The 20,077-nt window shown below is 27.5% G+C and overlaps 1 protein-coding gene and 1 long non-coding RNA gene across 2 annotated transcripts; one reads left to right on the top strand and one right to left on the bottom strand.

Moving 5' to 3' along the window:
* Positions 1-3,264: 3,264 nt before the first annotated feature.
* Positions 3,265-6,251, bottom strand: LOC126552068 (uncharacterized). The gene is made up of 4 exons (XR_007605927.1): positions 6,072-6,251; positions 4,029-4,153; positions 3,717-3,902; positions 3,265-3,648 (listed from the first exon to the last, which is right to left on the bottom strand). It is a non-coding gene; the product is annotated as an uncharacterized LOC126552068 (long non-coding RNA).
* Positions 6,252-7,260: 1,009 nt separating this feature from the next.
* On the top strand, positions 7,261-7,875 carry LOC126552326 (ribonuclease E-like). Its single transcript, XM_050207017.1, has one exon. It carries the CDS (start codon positions 7,261-7,263, stop codon positions 7,873-7,875), a length of 615 nt encoding a protein of 204 aa, XP_050062974.1.
* Positions 7,876-20,077: the final 12,202 nt, after the last annotated feature.

Here is a 20,077-nt window from a genome sequence, read left to right as displayed (position 1 = left end):
TATATCTTTTTCTATCTTGCCCCGAAGATGAATATGGGAAATTTTTAAATGGAGAGATCTGAGATAGTTAGTGCCATACTAAAAGGATGAAGCAAGAAAAATTACTGGGAAGTCAAATTAAATAAAGTCATATATTTATTTACATTTTTTTGTTATTAAGTTGTTCAAAAATAAATTTTAAATCTAACTTCAATATTTGATGACAAAAGAGTTGGATATATCTCCAATAATAAAATTATACTAAACTTATCAAAATTAGTCTAATTCGCTTTTCGTTACGGTCTTCATGGCCTTGACTCTTGAGTACTTATAAAAATCAGTACAGTTATTACAAATGGATATGTTGGACCTCTTGTATTGTTTCAAAGTTTTTATTTGGTAATTTCAGTCGAAAGAAATCAGAATAGTATTAAACTAAAATAGCAATATCAATTAACAAAAAAAAAATAAAATCATTCCTATATTCATTAATAGTTGTTTGAACACTCATCTTATTATAAGTGTTGTACAAATATGTTTTCTCTTTATCTAGTTAATTATAATACATTGGTTTGGCATAAATGGCATCCCTATACCTAAGTGTCATAAATCCAGCATATTAAAAATCAACAACAATTTAAAATATTATTAAAATAGCTTAAGTAATGAGTGGCGTTAATAAATTATCTAGCTGAAAAAAAACTTTAAACGTAGAAATATTTTCTGCTGAATTTATACAAGATTCGTAAAACATTAGGTTTTAATGTTAACTTTAACTTTCAGATGTATTCTGAATATGAACTTAAGTAAGTACTTCATTGTTATGTTATTTAACATAAATTTTCTCTTTGGGAAATTTAATATTATTTTTATTCTCCACAATAATTGTAATTGTTAAAACCACAAAAAAAAAATTGTTATAGTAAAATAATTTCAAAAGATATAGATGTAATACTTATATTCCTCAATTTCAAATTTAAAATGAGTTAGTAGTTTTATTACTTATAAGTAAAAAGTAAAATAAATACTTTCAATAATTTTTATTCGAAAAAAATAATGGTAAATAAATAATAATATAAGCGGTATATCATTATTCGTATACTGCATTTTATTGGATTTTTATGTTTAGAAGTAGGTAGTTACTACTACACAATATAAATGAAACATAAACATATTTATTTTATGTTGTATCAATAAAAAATTAAATGATTAAAGACAAATTGCAATAGTCACTTATCGAGTCGGTAACTCGTCTGTAATAATGTATGGGATCAATCGGTGTGTTGTCGTAAGTGATCTGTCACGGTACTAAAAATTTAAAGTTTTCAAACTTTTTAGACATACTGTGCATTACAAAATATATGCCATTTACTAAATTGAAATTGGTTCATCGATTTTCTAGCACGAAGGTCTTAAATTAAATTTATTGTCTGAGCTCTAAGTTAATGATAGAAAAAATATTTTATTCAAATAAACATTAAAGTATAGCTAATAGTAATAGGTACAGTTACTAGTCAATTACTTTTTATAGAGATACGCATAATAAATTGAATTTTATTTTTGGAAAAGAATAATTAATATAATTTAAAAAAAATAGATGATAACTATTAGATATTTTTTTGGTTAGTTATTTATACTTGAAAATTTAGACCATAAACATGAAATTTGGTTGGCTCGCCAATAATGTTACTAGTTGAATACAATTTAAAATAGTTAGAAACCCTATTTAAAGTCATGACTTAAAATAGTTTATTATTTTATGTTTCAAAGGAAAGAATATAATTTATTATTATATTTATAATATTCTTTTAATTTGGTTAATAAGTTATTACTATTGTAATTTGTAAAACTATTTATACACTGATTATACATTTCAACAATTTTGGACATAAAAAGATTATTGATGATATTATTTAGTTTTTGGTATTCAAGTACACATATTATTATAAGTTATAATTAAAAATTATATAATGACTTTTTAACTACACTTATTAAATTAACTTGCTTTGTTAATTTAATATGTCAATGATTTCAGTTTTACAGTAATTTGAGTCAAAATATAATTATACTTTTCGACTAGACAATATTAATATGGGTTCAACTCTGACATTACGAAATGATAATCTTTGATAGTTAAAAAATATTTAATTAGTCTTAAAACGACCACTTAATATCTATTAAGTTGTTATTAGACTTTATTATTTTAACAAAAGAAATACCATAATTTCGATATAGCACTGATCAAATTGTGTGTGAAATATAAAGTAACAATAATAATAAATATTTATTTATATACATTGAAGATTGTAGTTCTGTGATTGTGACTAAAAAATAACTTTTGTGTGAATAAAATTGCAATAATAAATAATTTTGTTTTGATAATATAGTACCTATAAATCTTTAATAATGACAAACAATGAAAGTACAATAAATTGTACCTATTCATTTAATGAAATCCGTTATAAGATATGCATAATTATTATTTTTATAATTATTTAGTCTAATAGATAACTCAAAACTATGTAGTGCTTATCTATAATAATTATATTTTCAATAAAAGTTAGTCATTTGGTATTTTTTTTATTTTTTTTTATTTATTTTTTTTTTTTGACAACAAACGTAAATCTAAAATTGTTTTTTGTTAGCATTATATTAATTAAAAATTAGAATTTACAATTAATGTTTAATTTGATTTAAGTAAACGTTTAGCAATAAATGTAAACGTATTTTATGTTTGGCAAGTATAATATAATCAACCCCATTAATAAATTTAGACGCATGCCATTATGTTTTTTCTTTTATGGTATTATTGTGTGAGGGTGCGAAAGGGCTCTGCACGTCTAAAAATATGCAACGAAAACTCCAATAATTTATAAACATTAATTAAAAGGTTATTTTATAATATAATAAACAAATTCTTAATGAACAACTCTCGGGTTATGAAATATTTAATATTTATTTTTAACGTGGTTCTACAAGAACCAACACAATTCATTGTTTCAGCGTAAGTAAGTTATTTTGTAAAATGTTTTATATTTTTTGTTTAATAACGTTTTAATTGCCAAATTATGGTAGGTATATATAAATTATGGCAGTCGGTTTTTTTTAAACATATTGTTACTATAATTTTTAGATTACACAAATGACACGTTACATTATATAATATGACAATTATTTTATTATTTATCAATAATTTTCTCAGAAGACGCATCGGTTTTTTTAATACATTTTCGTTATACAATTTTAAATGATTAGGTATTCATAATATTTAGAAGATTATATTTCTATTGTTAAATATACCATTATTTACATTTTATACGTTTTACATTTTAAATTTTTTTTTATTCACCTTTTATTTTAGTGAAGCGACGAATGTATTGATTTTGCGATGGTGTGAGTTATTTTTTCTTCCCCTTCGTCTGGAAATACAGACGCGTTACACCGATTTAAAATCCGTATCCTGTAATCTGATGGTTGTTACAAACTCCAACCAATTTTAGATCTTCCATTCTTTGAAAAAATATTCCAGTCTATTGTACTCTGACATGTTAAAAGATCACTTTTTTTATTTTGTCGATCACAACACTGAATCAACATGTTTTTTACTCTGGTCACTCCACGGTTACTAGTGTTATTGATTTTAGTTCTTATCTGAACCAGTAATTTTATCTAAAGCACCAAGTTGACATGATTTACACTGATTTTTCTAAAGCATTTAACTCAATCGATCACGGTACCTTGATTTATTTATTTTGCCAACTCGAAGTTGACGAAATGGCGAGCCTGTCTTATCTTGGACTAAGTCTTACTCGGTTGAAAGTTCATTTTTCTCATTGGTAAGACCTCCAAACAATATCTGACATTCCTCGAGGTACCTAGATCCCATACTATTCTGTTTTGTAATTACTCCACGTCGTATTATGCTGCTCGAAATATAATTAAATAAAATAATAAACATATACAGTATGTTTTTTCACGATGTAATGAAATAATAAATGGATATTATGTAAAAAAAAATAATAAATATTCCACATAGGTACTACATTTACAGAAAACTAGTTGATCCGGTAAGCATTATTTTGCTTAAAAAAGCACTTTCAGATTTTTCCAAATATTCCAATTTTTCGGAGAACTTTGCCAATAAATTTTTTTTTTTTAAAAAACCTTATTCAAACTATTACAAACATAAAAAAAAAATAATTAAATAAAAATGAACATAGTTCATCCATCCGCTTTCAAGTTAAATGTATTTAATGTATGTATATGTAATGTGTATAAATTGTCAGAAGTTGACTGCTGAGTGATAAAAAAAAATTGGCTTTTCATAATTTATTATATTTTTGCGATTTACATTAAATGTGAATTCTATATTATATTCAATTGTATATAATGCTTATCATGGGTACCCTCGGAATATTTATCAAGGAGGTGCATAAAAAAATATAACAACAATAAATGTATTTAAAAAAAATGTATCTATATTCTATATAATATTTATAAGTATGAAAAAGGAAAATTGTGTTCATGCATGTTCTCTGAAATTACTCGTCCGATTATCTTGATTTTTTTTAATGAAATATTACATCAAGTAGCAGGTTTTAAGCCAATTTTTAATTCTATAGGTCATAGGTTAATGAAAAATCGAATTATTAATTTTTTAAATAATCAGAAAATACACACATAAAGATTTTTTCATCCATGTTACCAATTATTATTATTTTAGTGAATAGTTATTTAGTGTATGACTGTTTCGTTGTTTTTAATTTACACTATTGAAATTTAGGTTTTGGTTTAGAATGAAAAGAGAATCTAATTTTGGTCGTTCAACAAAAAAATAAAAAAAATTTATTTAAAAAAAATACAGTTGTTGACACGAGCAATGCTGTGGGATAGTTATGTGAAGTTGATACAGCAGAAATGTATTATCTGTTATCATCTATACATAAGATCAGAAAACCAAAAATATTATTTATCCATAAGCGATAAGCTAAATTTTAGCATTAGGAAACCAATGTTAATACTGATACATTTGTACGGGCAACGAAGTGCACGGAAATAGCAGGTTCTTTATAAATTAAAAAATAAAGATAAAAATCACCTTTAAAAAAAAATAACGAAATATATATATATATATACATATAATGTATGTATATCTAAATCAGAATATCAATGAGTTAAACTTTTTTAAATTATATTTGAAATTCGGTGCGTGAAAATTCCCTTATTGCTTCCCTATCTTTGTGCTCCCGTGATATTTACTCACCTACCTAAAATCCGGATCACCACCTGTATAGAGGACAATTTTAAACGTTCGAGACGTATATATATATATCATACGACACATAATAGTCGTGTGATATGTGTACACACTACGTTGTATTATATTATAGACGAAACGCCTATACCCGTGTAGAAAAGAGATTAAACGGCCCATACTATATAATATACATACTTGCATATACATAAGTATAATATACGAAAAACGGCGACGTCGTAAATACGATTTAGGCAGGTCGGCATATTATATACAGCTTGCGTGTATACCTATAATATATTTAATGTACTTTTGAAAACACATTTTACCTTATGAGCTTATAGAAAAGGTGTCGAGATAACAATAATGGATTTTCGGGTTGTTAATACACACAGCACGTATATGTATATATATTAGGTATATATACGCGCGGTAGTCGTATATATAATATAATAATGTAAACGATTGAGGTGGGGTATTCAGATTTATATAGGTACATAATACTACATTAATATATTATATATTGTGTGTATAGAATATTATTATTATTATTTCGATTATACACAAGTGCTGTTAGTAAGTGTGTGTGTGTGATGTGTTGTCAATGTGTATAATATATATAATAATAAAAGTGTCGCCGGGAAAACTGTTGTACCTTATTTCGGCGTTGTTGCTGCGTGATCGTCAATAGCTATAGCTGTTATATTATTAGAATATGTGTGTTTTATTATTATGTAGTGAGCCTGCGGAGGGATGAAAATTCGATAGCGATAATGTATTACAAGTCGGCTCCGCCGTGCAGTGTGTTCAATTGTTTTTCGTGCATTGCCACAAATACCTGCAGTTTGTCTTCTACGTCATCATTATTCATTATTGTATTTTAGATTCTGAACGGAGTGATGAATGTATTGATTCAACAAATGATATGTTTTTTATTTTTTTGTTTTTGTTACACATATTATGTATATGTGGTTTTGTATAAACACCTAGTAAGTTTTCTTAAATATTAAAAAAAAAAAATTTAAATAGAAATAAAGATATCTAGTATAATATAAAAAAACAAATCGGTTGGTACAGTTGCTAGATTTGTTTCTATAGTTATAGCAAGTAACAGCCAATAATAATTTGGAACTTAAAAGTGTGCCGTACATGCACAATGCACATTATACAATTAATTTATACCTACTAGATAGAAATTAAATAGCAAATGTACACTGTATACTTATTTATTTTTGTAGTACTCAAAAAACCATACTCAATTAACAATTTCTTAAAATTATGATACATTATAAATATTGATGGGAATAAACAATAATTAAACCAACAATAATATTTTAAGCACTTACTTTTGTCGAAACGTATAACTGATTAAACAATTTTTGTTAACTTCATTATTTTTCAAAAATGATACAAACACTACAATGTTCATAAGTTATTTATAAAACCATTGTAGATACTCAAGAAAACCACCCAAAATACAAGGAATAAAAAAACAGTAGTGACAAAACAACCAGCATTTACTGCTTTATCAAATATATGAGGTTATCGACCACACATTTTTTAAAATGGCTCTGAAAAAAAATAAATAGTAATAATAAATTGACAAAAGAGGAAAAAATTTAGCAACCATTTTTATAAGAAAACTACATAATTCTAGTTAATACATTATTATAAGATAATATATTTTTTTAGTCATACAATAGTTGCCTTAATCTGATTCGTTACATAGTACTATCTGGTTATCGGGCAATAATTTGCCAAATTATATATAGTCAAATAATAAGTAAAAGAAATATGCGTAGTTTTAATTAACACTGTCTAGAGCGGATTTCAAGAATATTTTATTATTGTTGGCTGAAATACAATCTCCGCGTTTAGTATTTATTTAGTACATCGCCGTCGTACGGGGATACATCACAGTTATTTATTTTCCAAGATAATTGCAAACAAAAAATATTTTACTAACATTTTTAATGAGTGCTGTCTATTATAATTGATTTTTAAATTCTGGGACCAAGTATTTTATTATGTCTGCTAAACGCTCAAATTCAAAGCAATCGTCAGTAATCGTGTCGGCAGAACGACGTAAAAGAACCCCAAAAAGACAAAACATCGGTGGTATTAGTGAAGCTTTGGACGACGTTGGTCAGTCAACCAGTAATATCAATGATGTAATAACATTGAGACGTGGACGTCGATCAAGGAGGCGAAGATCGAGGAGTCGCAGGAGGCGTAGCCGATCGCGGTCTGGTCGCCGTCGGACAAGGAGACGTAGCGTCAGCGGTACCGAAGAAGACGAAGACGACGACTACAGTACGGACGCCGAAGAAGACGACGAAGATGACGACTCGTCAACGGTAGATGCGTCGTCTAGGAGAAGATCGAGAAGAAGGAGAAGTAGACGAAGGGGCAGTCGGCGACGTCGCCGTCCAGATCAAATCAGTGGAACCGACGAAGACGAAACCGACGATAACACTGACTTCGAGACCACTGATGACACCGCATCGTCCAACGATAGTAGTAGCGTCCCAACGATGACGGCCAGAGGATGCGGTAGACGCCGCAGGAGGAGAAGTAGGAGAAGGCGATCAAGAGGATGCAAGAGGAGGAGTAGGAGAAGGAGAAGAAGGGGTTGTTGTTGAAAAGCCAGTATGTCTAGCGACGCTGATGGTGAAATGCCCGACAATTTGGCAGAAATGAGCGGAACAAGTCACCAAACGAGCCACAACAAACCGGATACCGTCGCCAGCACTCGGCGCGCTCACCCGGGATTCGAGCTAAGTCGGACCTCTGGTTTTTATCTAATTACAGAACATAACCTTGTTTTAATTTAATCTTCCAGAGGATTTTATGTATTTTAAACCCCTTTAGTTGTAAATAAATATTTAAACAAATAAAGAATAATAAAATAAAACAAATCGTGAATAATTATATTAATTCAAAAAAGGTACCAACCACAAAGCTAATATGTAAATATTGTCATTTAATACTAAAAAAAAGTGAAAAGTAGGAAACCACTATGCTCTACATTAGGTATCATGCATACTGATGTACGGTTATATATATTAATCTATCTTGCTTTAAATTCGAAATCATTGAATATAAAAACGAATCTGTGCTGAAAACGATGCTAAGTAAAGCCTCCAAGTTTATATTATAAATACCAGGTACCTATATTAAGAATATTTTATGATGTATTTATTATACTAGATATTACTATAATGCTAGTAAAACAGTAGGTTGAATTATTTTCTACTGAAATATTACATTTTTTATAGTATTAATATATAATTATAATACTTTATATTTTTATCATTATTTATTATTTACTATTATCATTAATTTTTGAGTCCATATTGACTTACGTGAAACGACGTAAATAGAATCATGGTAAATAGTAAGTAGCAGCTTAAAATAAATCTAAATGTATTAAACATATCATTGTGCAAATAAAATATAATAGTACCTATACGTCAAAGTTTCATAGCTTAATTAAAATATTTTTGAATTATTATTAAATACCTAACTAAAATTAATATTTTTCTTTTAAAAATCTATTTTTGTTCAAATTTGAACATGAAATGTCTATAAATAGTTATATTGTTATAAGTATTTTATAAACTTTTAACAATAAAATAGCATCCACATTTTTATAATTACAACAAATTTTTTCAATATTTTACTATCAAACGTTTATATATATAAAATAATTAACATTATGCAATATGTCACTCTTAGACCCAATTAAATAATATTACTCTGTAACCTTGTGTATAAATCGAACTATATAATATATTTATGTATGTATGTAAATACCTATATTATATAGATAATATGACTTAATGTGCTGTGATAATAATACTAATATATAATACCAATTTGTAAGCACACAACAAGCACAACAGTGATATATATATTTATATATTATCAATTAATAATTATAAGTATCATCCAAAATAAAACTGTTGTTTCAGATGTCGCAAATTAGTTTTTACTGATCACATAAAGCTGTCGCGTGCGTGGAGTAATTATTGCTAGTTCCAATAACTAAGATTTCTCTCTCTCTGTGAGTGTTTTATTTTTTTTTTGTGTTCCTCTGAAACGTTTCCATTTATTAAATTAAATGTTTTAACTATTTCACTAAAAAATTTAAAAAAAGGTAAGTATCTTATTCTGTCTTTGTCTGTTCTGTAGAATTGTATTTATTGGATTCAAAACGACAACGAATCTACTCAACTTAAAGTACACAAGTAAGTGATCATGCATGCATATGAATTCAAGTATAACCTCAAATAATACTGGAATAATAATTAATAACATTTTCCATAGAATTATATATAGAGAACATAAAGACTTTAATAGAAAAATATATGTCAAATGACATCTCAAACGTTTAACATATTTGTATTCACAACCACATATATTCAACCGTAATAGTATATAACAGGGGTGGCCAGCGAGAAAAGAATCGCGAGCCACCAAATATATTAATAAATATGGAAGAGCCAAAATGTAAAAAAAAAAAGTCATATTATTATATACATAAATTCATATCAAAAAAATTGTTTTGTTACGATACGATACGATGCGAGCCTCAAAACTCTATGTGGCGAGCCGCAAAACTCTATGTGGCGAGCCGCATGTGGCTCGCGAGACGCGGTTTAACCACCCCTGGTATATAAGCTAAGCTTTAATAGACAATAATAATTAAGTATCATAAATTATTTCAAAAAAAATAATTTAACAACGTTATTATAGTTAATACATTATTATAAAATAATATTTCGTTTAGTCATACTAGGTTGTTGCCTTAATCTAATTCGTTACATAATACTATCTATAGTTATCGAGCAATAATTTTCTAAATTATATGTACTCAAATAATAAATAAAATAAATATACATAGTTATAAGTTACGTCCAGAGCGGATTTCAATAACATTTTATTGTTGTTGGCTGAAATACAACCTCCGCGTTTAGTATTTATTTGGGGCGTCGCCGTCGTACGGGGATACGTCACAGTTATTTATTTTCCAAGATAATTGCAAACAAAAAATATTTTACTAACATTTTTAATGAGTGCTGTCTATTATAATTGATTTTTAAATTCTGGGACCAAGTATTTTATTATGTCTGCTAAACGCTCAAATTCAAAGCAATCGTCAGTAATCGTGTCGGCAGAACGACGTAAAAGAACCCCAAAAAGACAAAACATCGGTGGTATTAGTGAAGCTTTGGACGACGTTGGTCAGTCAACCAGTAATATCAATGATGTAATAACATTGAGACGTGGACGTCGATCAAGGAGGCGAAGATCGAGGAGTCGCAGGAGGCGTGGCCGATCGCGGTCTGGTCGCCGTCGGACAAGGAGACGTAGCGTCAGCGGTACCGAAGAAGACGAAGACGACGACTACAGTACGGACGCCGAAGAAGACGACGAAGATGACGACTCGTCAACGGTAGATGCGTCGTCTAGGAGAAGATCGAGAAGAAGGAGAAGTAGACGAAGGGGCAGTCGGCGACGTCGCCGTCCAGATCAGATCAACGGAACCGACGATGATGATACCGATGAAAACACCGACTTAGAGACTACCGATGACATCGCATCGTCCAATAGTAGTAGCGTCCCAACGATGGCGGCCAGAGGATGTGGTAGACGCCGCAGGAGGAGAAGTAGGAGAAGGTCCTCAAGCAGGCGATCAAGAGGATGCAAGAGGAGGAGTAGAAGAAGGAGAAGAAGGGGTTGCTGTTGAAAAGCAAGTATGTCCAGCGTCGCTGATGGTGAAATGCCTGACGATTTGGCAGAAACGAGCGGAACAAGTCACCGAATCAGCTACAACAAACCGGATACCGTCGCCAGCACTCGTCGCGTTACCCGGAAATCGAGTTAGGTTGGACGTCCGGTTTCTATCTAGATTACAGATCCTGTTTTTAACTTCCAGAGGATTTTATGCATTTTAAACCCGTTTAGTTGTAAATAAATATTCAAACAAATATAAAATAAAACAAATCATGAATAATTATTTATTTCAACGTCGAGATTATATACAATACTGTTAATGTACATTATTATCATTTTATCCGTTACAGTGTCGTATTTTGAGAGATTTTTCAGCGGTATTCAAAATATACCTCAAAATATGTCTGGATCTAAATGATAAGCATTTTCTTTACTTAATTTAATTTTCAAAATATTTCGCTTATTTTAATGCTATTTAAGGTATTTGAATTCTTCGTTTTTGATTTATTTTTTAATATCGATGAAATTTGATTGACAGGGTCAAAATACTTGAAAATGTAATACAAAGTTCTCCATAAGTTAATTTTATAGTATTTCAAAAATGTAAGAATACATATGCACATTTTGTTTTATTATTGTTTTCAGTTCAAATATTGACAAAAATTCGTCAAAATTATGAATATTTGCAAATTATTTTGTAGGTATCTTAAAACACTAGTGCAAGCACCACTTTAAAATTAGAATTTTGTAAAATGCTTTTTTATTGCATAAGTACTAAATTTGTCTTACTAATGTACTGTGTAAATTGCAGGCCTCAACCTATCATTGTTCAGGCTCTACGTTTATTAGTAAGTGAGTTAGTTCGGTTATACGAGTATATTATTATACTAATTTTTTTATTTTATTTAAAAATAAATTATTTATAAATTGTTGCTATTAGTTAGCAAATACAGCAAATGCAGCATATACGGCAAACTTTATACTTCTTATAACTATTTAAATAATTAACTTTTTAGACTTTTCTCTTTGGATGGCTCATCTTCACACCGAATGCTTGCGAATATACCATGGAAATCGATCCAGTAGAACTTCAGACATAACTGTCATAAGAAATTGTCTCACGTTTTAATAACATATAAAGATAATGATTATGTCTCTATACAATTATTATTATTAATGTATTTTTTCTGATAGAGTAGAATAGTCCGTTTTTATTTTGTTTTAATACTTGATAATAAGCAACTGTTTGTCTGATCTAACCTAAAATAATATGCATTGAATATTTTAAAAATATATGTTTACTATGTTATCCCCGACGAAAACAAATAATATTACATAATTCATAGAAACGAGTTTAAATAATATATTTTTTAATTTACTGTGTATTACACAATATTATAAATAAATATGAATAAAGCCGCTACGTTGAAAAAGTAGCGTAGATCAGTGGCGCAACTAGCACTAAATCTTAGGGAGGGCTATTTTTGTTTATAGCCCCACCTCGGGCGGTGGTAAAGGTAAACTCTCCCGATTTTATGGTAAACTATCCCGATTTTTAAAAATAGTAAACTCTCCCGAATGTAAACTCTCCCGGGTTAATATTATGTTTACCTGAAGTATATGTGTAAACTCTCCCGGGTCAAAATTATGTTTACCTGAAGTAAATGTGTAAACTCTCCCGGGTCAACTTTATAGTTACCTGTAGGAAGTATGTAAGCTCTCCCGAGTTGTTTTAAATGTTATTGCTACACTACGAGTTGGAAATTTTTAAGTATATTTTGTATTTGTAACTTATATTATTATTATTGAATATTTTTAAAAGAAACTTAAATGTATATTGGATTTTTTGAAATTTTATTTTTTATTGTATTTTGACTATAATATCATGTTCATAGCAGCTTAAGACATTAATTTATATTATAATTATTATTATTATATATGATTGACTATTTTTAAACGCAACTTAAATGTATATTAAATTTATTTTATGATTTTTACTAGACCCGGGAGAGTTTACATATTTCCGTTAGGTAGTACAGGAATAAATCCGGGAGAGTTTACACGTTTCTGTCAGGTAGTACTGGAGTAGACCCGGGAGAGTGTACCATCGGGAGAGTTTACAATCGCCCCCCCACCTCAAAACTAAACCAAAGGTAAAATATTTAGCCCACAAAGCCCCCCCCCTAGTTACACCTATGGCGTAGATATACGAGTATAATTTAAAACGATATTAAGCATTAAACAAGATTAACGATTTCTTTATTCTACATAAGTTCTATGATAGTAATGAGTACTACTGACTTATCAATCTTATAAATATTGATAAAAAGTAAATAAATCTGTGTTTTAAAAAACAGTAAAATATTTATCTGAATATAATATATAACATACTGTTGTGGTGATGAAAACAGTTTTCTCCAATCGTTCTAACTATTTGAATCTTTTGTAAACACAATTTTATGTTGAACATTATACTAATAATTGGTTTTCCTCAAATTACAATTAGATATCGATCAACTGAAATAAAACTCAAACAAAACATTAAACGCTGACCGACAAAAATCGTTCACTTACAAAAAAAAAACAGTCACTAGTGTTTATAAAGTATACTATATATGTGTATATATAGTTAAATTATCTAAAGTAAAAAAAAAAAAATAAATAAAGAACAATAAATAGTATTAATAGCACAAACAAAATAAACTATTGAACAAAGTAGACAATGGAAATTGTTACTTTTAATTTACAAAGAAAAAAATAATTTTTTTCCGTGATATTTATTACAGGCCAGCGGACGATAGTAATTGATTATGGACCTGCAAAGTTGTAATATTAATAACTAAAAAGCTTACAACGTCGAGTTTTTTCTTCTGTTGACCAACTAAAGCCAGACATCCATTTAATGAATTATTTTCATGTTTCACAAATTGTACAAAATAGTTTTCTTTAAAATGGGTGCAGTTCCACGAAAAAATCGTTTCTCCAAGTGGATGTGACATAATATAAAGTATAAACCAACAGAAATTGTTTAATTTAATATACTGTTTTCTGCGTAGTTATATTTAGGTATGCATTATGCATTTATATTTCATTTCATTATTCCCTTCATTCTTTGTATCATTAATTTTCAGAATATTATACAGTACACTTTAAGTTATTAGAAACTTGTATATAAGGAGTATAAATATATTTATCTTTGAGCTGTGGTCGCAATGATCAATTTGTACAAAAAACTATATTTTTTCAAATTTAGACTTATTACAATAATGTATATTCTATTTTATTATCGAAATAGATATCTTTAAAAAAATATATAAATAAAGCGATCGCATTAATATCATAACATTTTAGACCTAAAATATATTGATTAAATATTTATTTAAACAACTATAAAGTTATAATTATTTACTGTTACTTTAGGAAATTCAATTATATTTATAACACCGATAATTATTATATATTACATTTGGAATAAAAAATAAACTTTTCTTTGCAATTTATATTTATTATTATCATAATAGAACGATAACAGAAAAATACATATATACGTATGGAATAAATACAATGTGGAAAAATATGATAATATTGAGGAGAGTTAAAAGTAAAATATAATTGCAACGAAATAAATAAAAATAAAAGTGTTCCCACAAAAGCCATGGCCAACTTAAGAAAGAAGAATCCACATTAGCTGCCTTCATAATGTGAGTGATCGGCGCGTTATTGTAATAACTTATTACTATTATTAGCAATGTAAGATGAAACGAGGAAGGGTGTAAAGAAGTTAGTATGGCGTAATGAAACTTTGAAACAAACAAGACATAGCTGGGAGTGTATTAGGGGAGTCAATTTTCCCTGCAAAGATATTTTAGAGAAAAGATAGATTGGACCTATATTTGACACACTAGACAGCCCGAGTGAGTTAAGAACTGATAAGTAATCATGAGGAAGGTGAGAAATGTCTAGCCAATAATATACAGCTCGGAAACATTTCCTGTGGACTCGTTCGGACATGAGAAGGCACACATGGAAGTGGGATTCCAAAAACCACCAACATACTCTAAAATGAGATATCTATATAAACAATATGATGACATTAAACTTGTATTAAAATTTCTGGTATAATAATTTGGTTATAGTTCCACACAAAATTAACTAACAATGAAATTTAAAAATAAATTAATAAATACAAAAATTCATTAGATATTATTTGCGCAAAAAATTAAGATAATTGTGCTACAAAATTTTCTGTCGAAAAATTCTAAATAATCTAAACCGATCGAAATTATTACCCATTTACATACAAAATGATATATATTATATGGAGTGTAGGATCACGCGCTTAAAAGTTCTTATATTATACAATATAATATTATAGTACATCAAATTTACAATATGCATGGGCGGTAGCGTAAATGCAGTTCTCTTTGCGTCACCATAACGACCAATTTTTATTTTTCCGTATAAATTATATAGTAAGTTATATATACATGTTTAATGTTTATATCTAATAGTTAATGCAACTACAGATTATAGTAGGTAACTACAATCTGCGACATAATATGCACTTATACTAAACTTGTATAATATAATAGCGCTATGTGTACGAATGCAATTTAAATGTAATAATAACACTATAGCGCATATCAATTTAGACTACAGAGTGTACCAGTTGTTTAATGGCGAGGGCGGGAATACAAGGTTTTATCGTACATTTTTTAGAAATAATTTTTTTTTTTTTACCAGGCAACTATGTTAAATACATTTTTATTATGAAAATGGGTGTTTTTCAAAAATTTTACACTGCCATTGAAGTAATAGATATAAACTATTTTGATTAATATTGTTAATAAAGGTTTTAGCATGGAGGTAATACGAGCTCATTAATAATTTTACAAACATAACCGCATGCCAGAAACATTAAGGTAACTGATAAGTCAAAAATAAGAAACTTCTAGTACTTATCTTTATAAATTATAATATACCCAATGAATAATAACGAGAAAAAGTGAAACACAAATCCAACCATCACCGACATTATAAAATTTGTGTTTGTTATTATTTTTTAAAAAAATAACAACAACAAAATTAATCTATAAACTTCACATTAGTAATTTTTAGTTTATTTTTTTTTTTACATCCATATTATTAGCATTTCCACTTCTTGTTCAAGAGCTAAGTACAGTATTTGCAGTAATTTCGTAGTATTGTAAATATTTAAATTATTTGTAACTGTTTTAAATTTAAACTTTGTTAATATCGGATGTTTAAACGAATACTTATGATATTTCATCAAACGATTTTAATTAGTTTGTTATAATGAAAAAAGTTATAAATTACAACATGAAAAAATATACTTACAGATTCTATATTTATTTCTAACAATCGTTTGTCTACCAAATTAAAATAATATTATTACATAAGCTTTTTTTGAAAATATTTACTGCTCCAGCAGTCTCTATCTATTTCGAATCGTGTAGTCATGCAGATTATATGAATCGGCCATCATTAAGTACAAAATACTTAAAAACTTAAAACCTCGATTTTGTTTACCTAACAAGCAAAGAATAATATTTGAAAGCCTTTTATAGCCATCGAGTTTCCTGTTACTTTTTTTTATCTTTTAGCAAATGTAGTTAAATTTATTATTATTATGTTTTTATCACAAAATTACTTTTTCACGTTATTTAAACATTAATAAATATCATATAAATAGATGCTGTATTCATATTAATATGTTATCATTTTTTAATTTTTTTTTTCGAATGAAAAGTTTTTGAAATTGTTCATTGAAAATATACGAAACGACTAAACACAATTCAATCTCGATCGTAATTTTACACAGAAAAGTACATTTATACCATTATTAGTTTTATATTATCGTTTTAATAGTTCATAAAAGAGATGTTAGAAATGTATTTGCTTACCTATAAGGCTATAAATCAATAAAGCTACAATTCAATTTTTTTTACAATTCCCAAGATATTATCATGGAAACTCTTTTTGCAGTATTTGCTAAGCAATGGTACTGTAAATTTTTTACAGGGTGTATGCATTTATTAATTATTTATATCCAATTTTTTTTTTTTTTATGAACACGAAAAGTTACCTAGTATAATTGTTATACATTTTGATTAACAACATTAAACAAAATAAATATTACATACCTAAATAATTAAGTAAAAATAAAAAACTTTTCGTCTAATTTATAGTAAAAATTAGTAACCCTAATAATGTCATAAACGTCTATACCTACCTACTTCATTCGAATATTAATTATCAAAATATAATAAAAAGAAAAAAACCAAATTAACATAACTTAATTAAATGAACGAGTTTTAATTTTTTTTATATAATATAGATAGACTTATTAAAATTAAATGTATACACAATAATACACTTATAAATACTTAATTAACATTGATAGGTACGCATTAAGTGCGATAATATATTTATTATTTTTGACACAATATAAATCTAACGTGTATGAAATAAAAATAACTTTGCTTGTATAAAATTGCGTAAAGTACAATACCCACATACCAATTAATAATTACATACATTTAAATTTATTTTAGGTTTAATTATAATGACAAAAAAAAAAAAAAATTATAATGTATTATATTATTATTTTTAAATATTATAATCAATATTGGCGTTATATATATTAGATAATACAGTATTGACAATGACTGTTTGTCATTTTTCTTTTTTTTCTATTCTTTTGTGCAATTTTAGTTTTGAAATATTGAATGAAAATGTTGTATGAATCAGTATGATGACGTGTTCTAATAAGACTAAATGTATTACTAATAAAAATACGCATAATATTGCGGGTTCTAGATTAAACATATCAAAACAAATACTCGCACATTTATCTTTTATTAATTAGGATGATACATTTTATTTTTGATATGGTTATAAATAGCACGGACTAAGATATACAGGACTGGACACGAGATGAATATTGTGGTTACGAAATGTATTACAACAGGCGGAGTTTGGGGGGATATTTTTCTTTTAGCATTACTAGTACCGTCTTAGTGGATACTTGTCTTATATTTATCTATCGTGATAATGTTATCTAGTTCCAAAAGTATCCACTGAGTCGGCACTAGTAATGCTAAAAGGAAAATATCCCCCGAACACCGCCTGTTGTACTACATTTCGTAGTCATCCCCTCACACCCTCCAACCTTGTCGTGTCCAGTCTTGTATATCTTAGTCCGTGATAAATAGAAACAGATTTTATATTGTGAGTTTTTATATTAATTAATACATCATAAAATTACTAATAATATATTATGACCAAACGGCGTTATGAATAGGCATTTTGTGTACACTACTTTCGTACTTCTATTTTTCAAGCATAAAACAAGAAAAAAAAATTCAGTTAATATTTTTTTTTCATGTTAAGTGATGATTAATATTTTTTCTTTTTTGAATTTTATGGTAAAACATAAATTTAATATAAAATGTATAAAACTTTTTTATTAAAATGTCAGCAGTTTTTGGTGTAATAGGTACTTACTATATTTTTATCTTCAAATCGTGTTTACATTGGTAGATTTTATAATATATTATATTAATTTTCATAAACTTGACCCGTTTCACTATTCCTGTATCATTATACTGAATGTATCCATATAAATATAGTGCAGGCGTGCCCGACCTTTTTCAACTTGCGGGCCCCATGGCCCATAGGTTAATTTATATTTATACTGCAAGCCATGTTGACCTAGCTATTTCATTTTGATAAAATATACAATAGATATATAATATCATATAATATATAATACTAATCGAATTTATGACTCATATCGTGTAATGTGTTTAAAGTACTGAATATTTCCAAGCTAGTTGTGAGTTTGTTTTCGTCATTCAAAACTGCGGGTTTGCATTTCTTGTTTGCAAAAAATAATTAATATAGTTATTATATTATATTATTCACGAATAATAGTCAACTTGGTTTAGTACACCCAACAATATTGTACAACCACTACTACCGTAAATACAGTGGCGTTTTTATCACCCAACTGGCTTTGTAGAATTTACAGTACGAACGACTGATCACTAAAACCGTAGATCCGACTCCAAAGCGCCTAACTATATACCAAAGTAAAAATGAGGAATACTGAAATCGTTATATAATAATATGTAGATTAATTGAAATTTTAAGTATTTGAATTTGTATGCAAAATTGTAATTTATTGCCCACTGATCTCATATTATAGAAATGAAGCTAAGATTATTATGAACTTACAAACTAAAATTAATTGTTTTTAAAACGATAAAGCTCATTATTAGAGTATTATTTGCTTTGCTAAGATTTATTACACATTTTCCTGAATAGTATAACACATGGTGTCGATATAAATACAAAAAATAATAAAATTGAAATAATATGATATTATAAATTATTATAATTATTACATACTACGTAATTACATATGATTATACTTACGTGCACACAATTATACGTAGGAAACATTCAAATATTTTTCCATACTTAAAATAATTTAAAAAATCGTTTTATTTAATTTGAGGTCGCAACTTTATGTTCGTCAATAATACGTATATTATATTTATATTTCATTATGTTAATATGTATTAGTAATACCTACAGTAAATTGAATTAAGTTTTAAAAATCTAAAATGTCCATCTATGTTCTATAATGATCCAACAAACTATAATAAAAATCATAAGGTACTTATCTTGTTCTCGGTAGTCATTAAAAATTAAAATGATTTTTAACTAATTAAAAAATTTATATTCATTATTTCGACAAATTTCCTAAAGATTAATCTTAAATCTTAAATTCTGTAAGAAAATAATTGAAAAAATCTGTATTTAATTTTCAAGCTTTTTATTCAAAAACAATAATTTTATTATGTGTGCAAAAAAAAAAAACTAAAAAAAAAATCAATATTGTATTATTGATATTTTTAAATTGTTATATGAACAATATTTTATGAAGAACGTTTTATAACATTTTCAAGTTATGCCTGAAAAAATGATCTTTTATTAAAGTAAGAAAAAATGGAATTTTTTAATTTTGACTCACTGAAGTATAAAATTTATCTGGTTTACTTATTAAAATCTACTCGT

The sequence above is a fragment of the Aphis gossypii genome, chromosome X (assembly GCF_020184175.1).
Source record: "Aphis gossypii isolate Hap1 chromosome X, ASM2018417v2, whole genome shotgun sequence".
Lineage (NCBI taxonomy): Eukaryota > Metazoa > Arthropoda > Insecta > Hemiptera > Aphididae > Aphis > Aphis gossypii.
The sequence above is the reverse complement of the archived record's forward strand: the minus strand, read 5'-3'. Positions and strand labels throughout refer to the sequence as shown.

Coding starts and splice junctions, on each gene's coding strand:
- LOC126552326 (XM_050207017.1), top strand. CDS start 7,261: ATGTCTGCTAAACGCTCAAATTCAAAGCAATCGTCAGTAATCGTGTCG.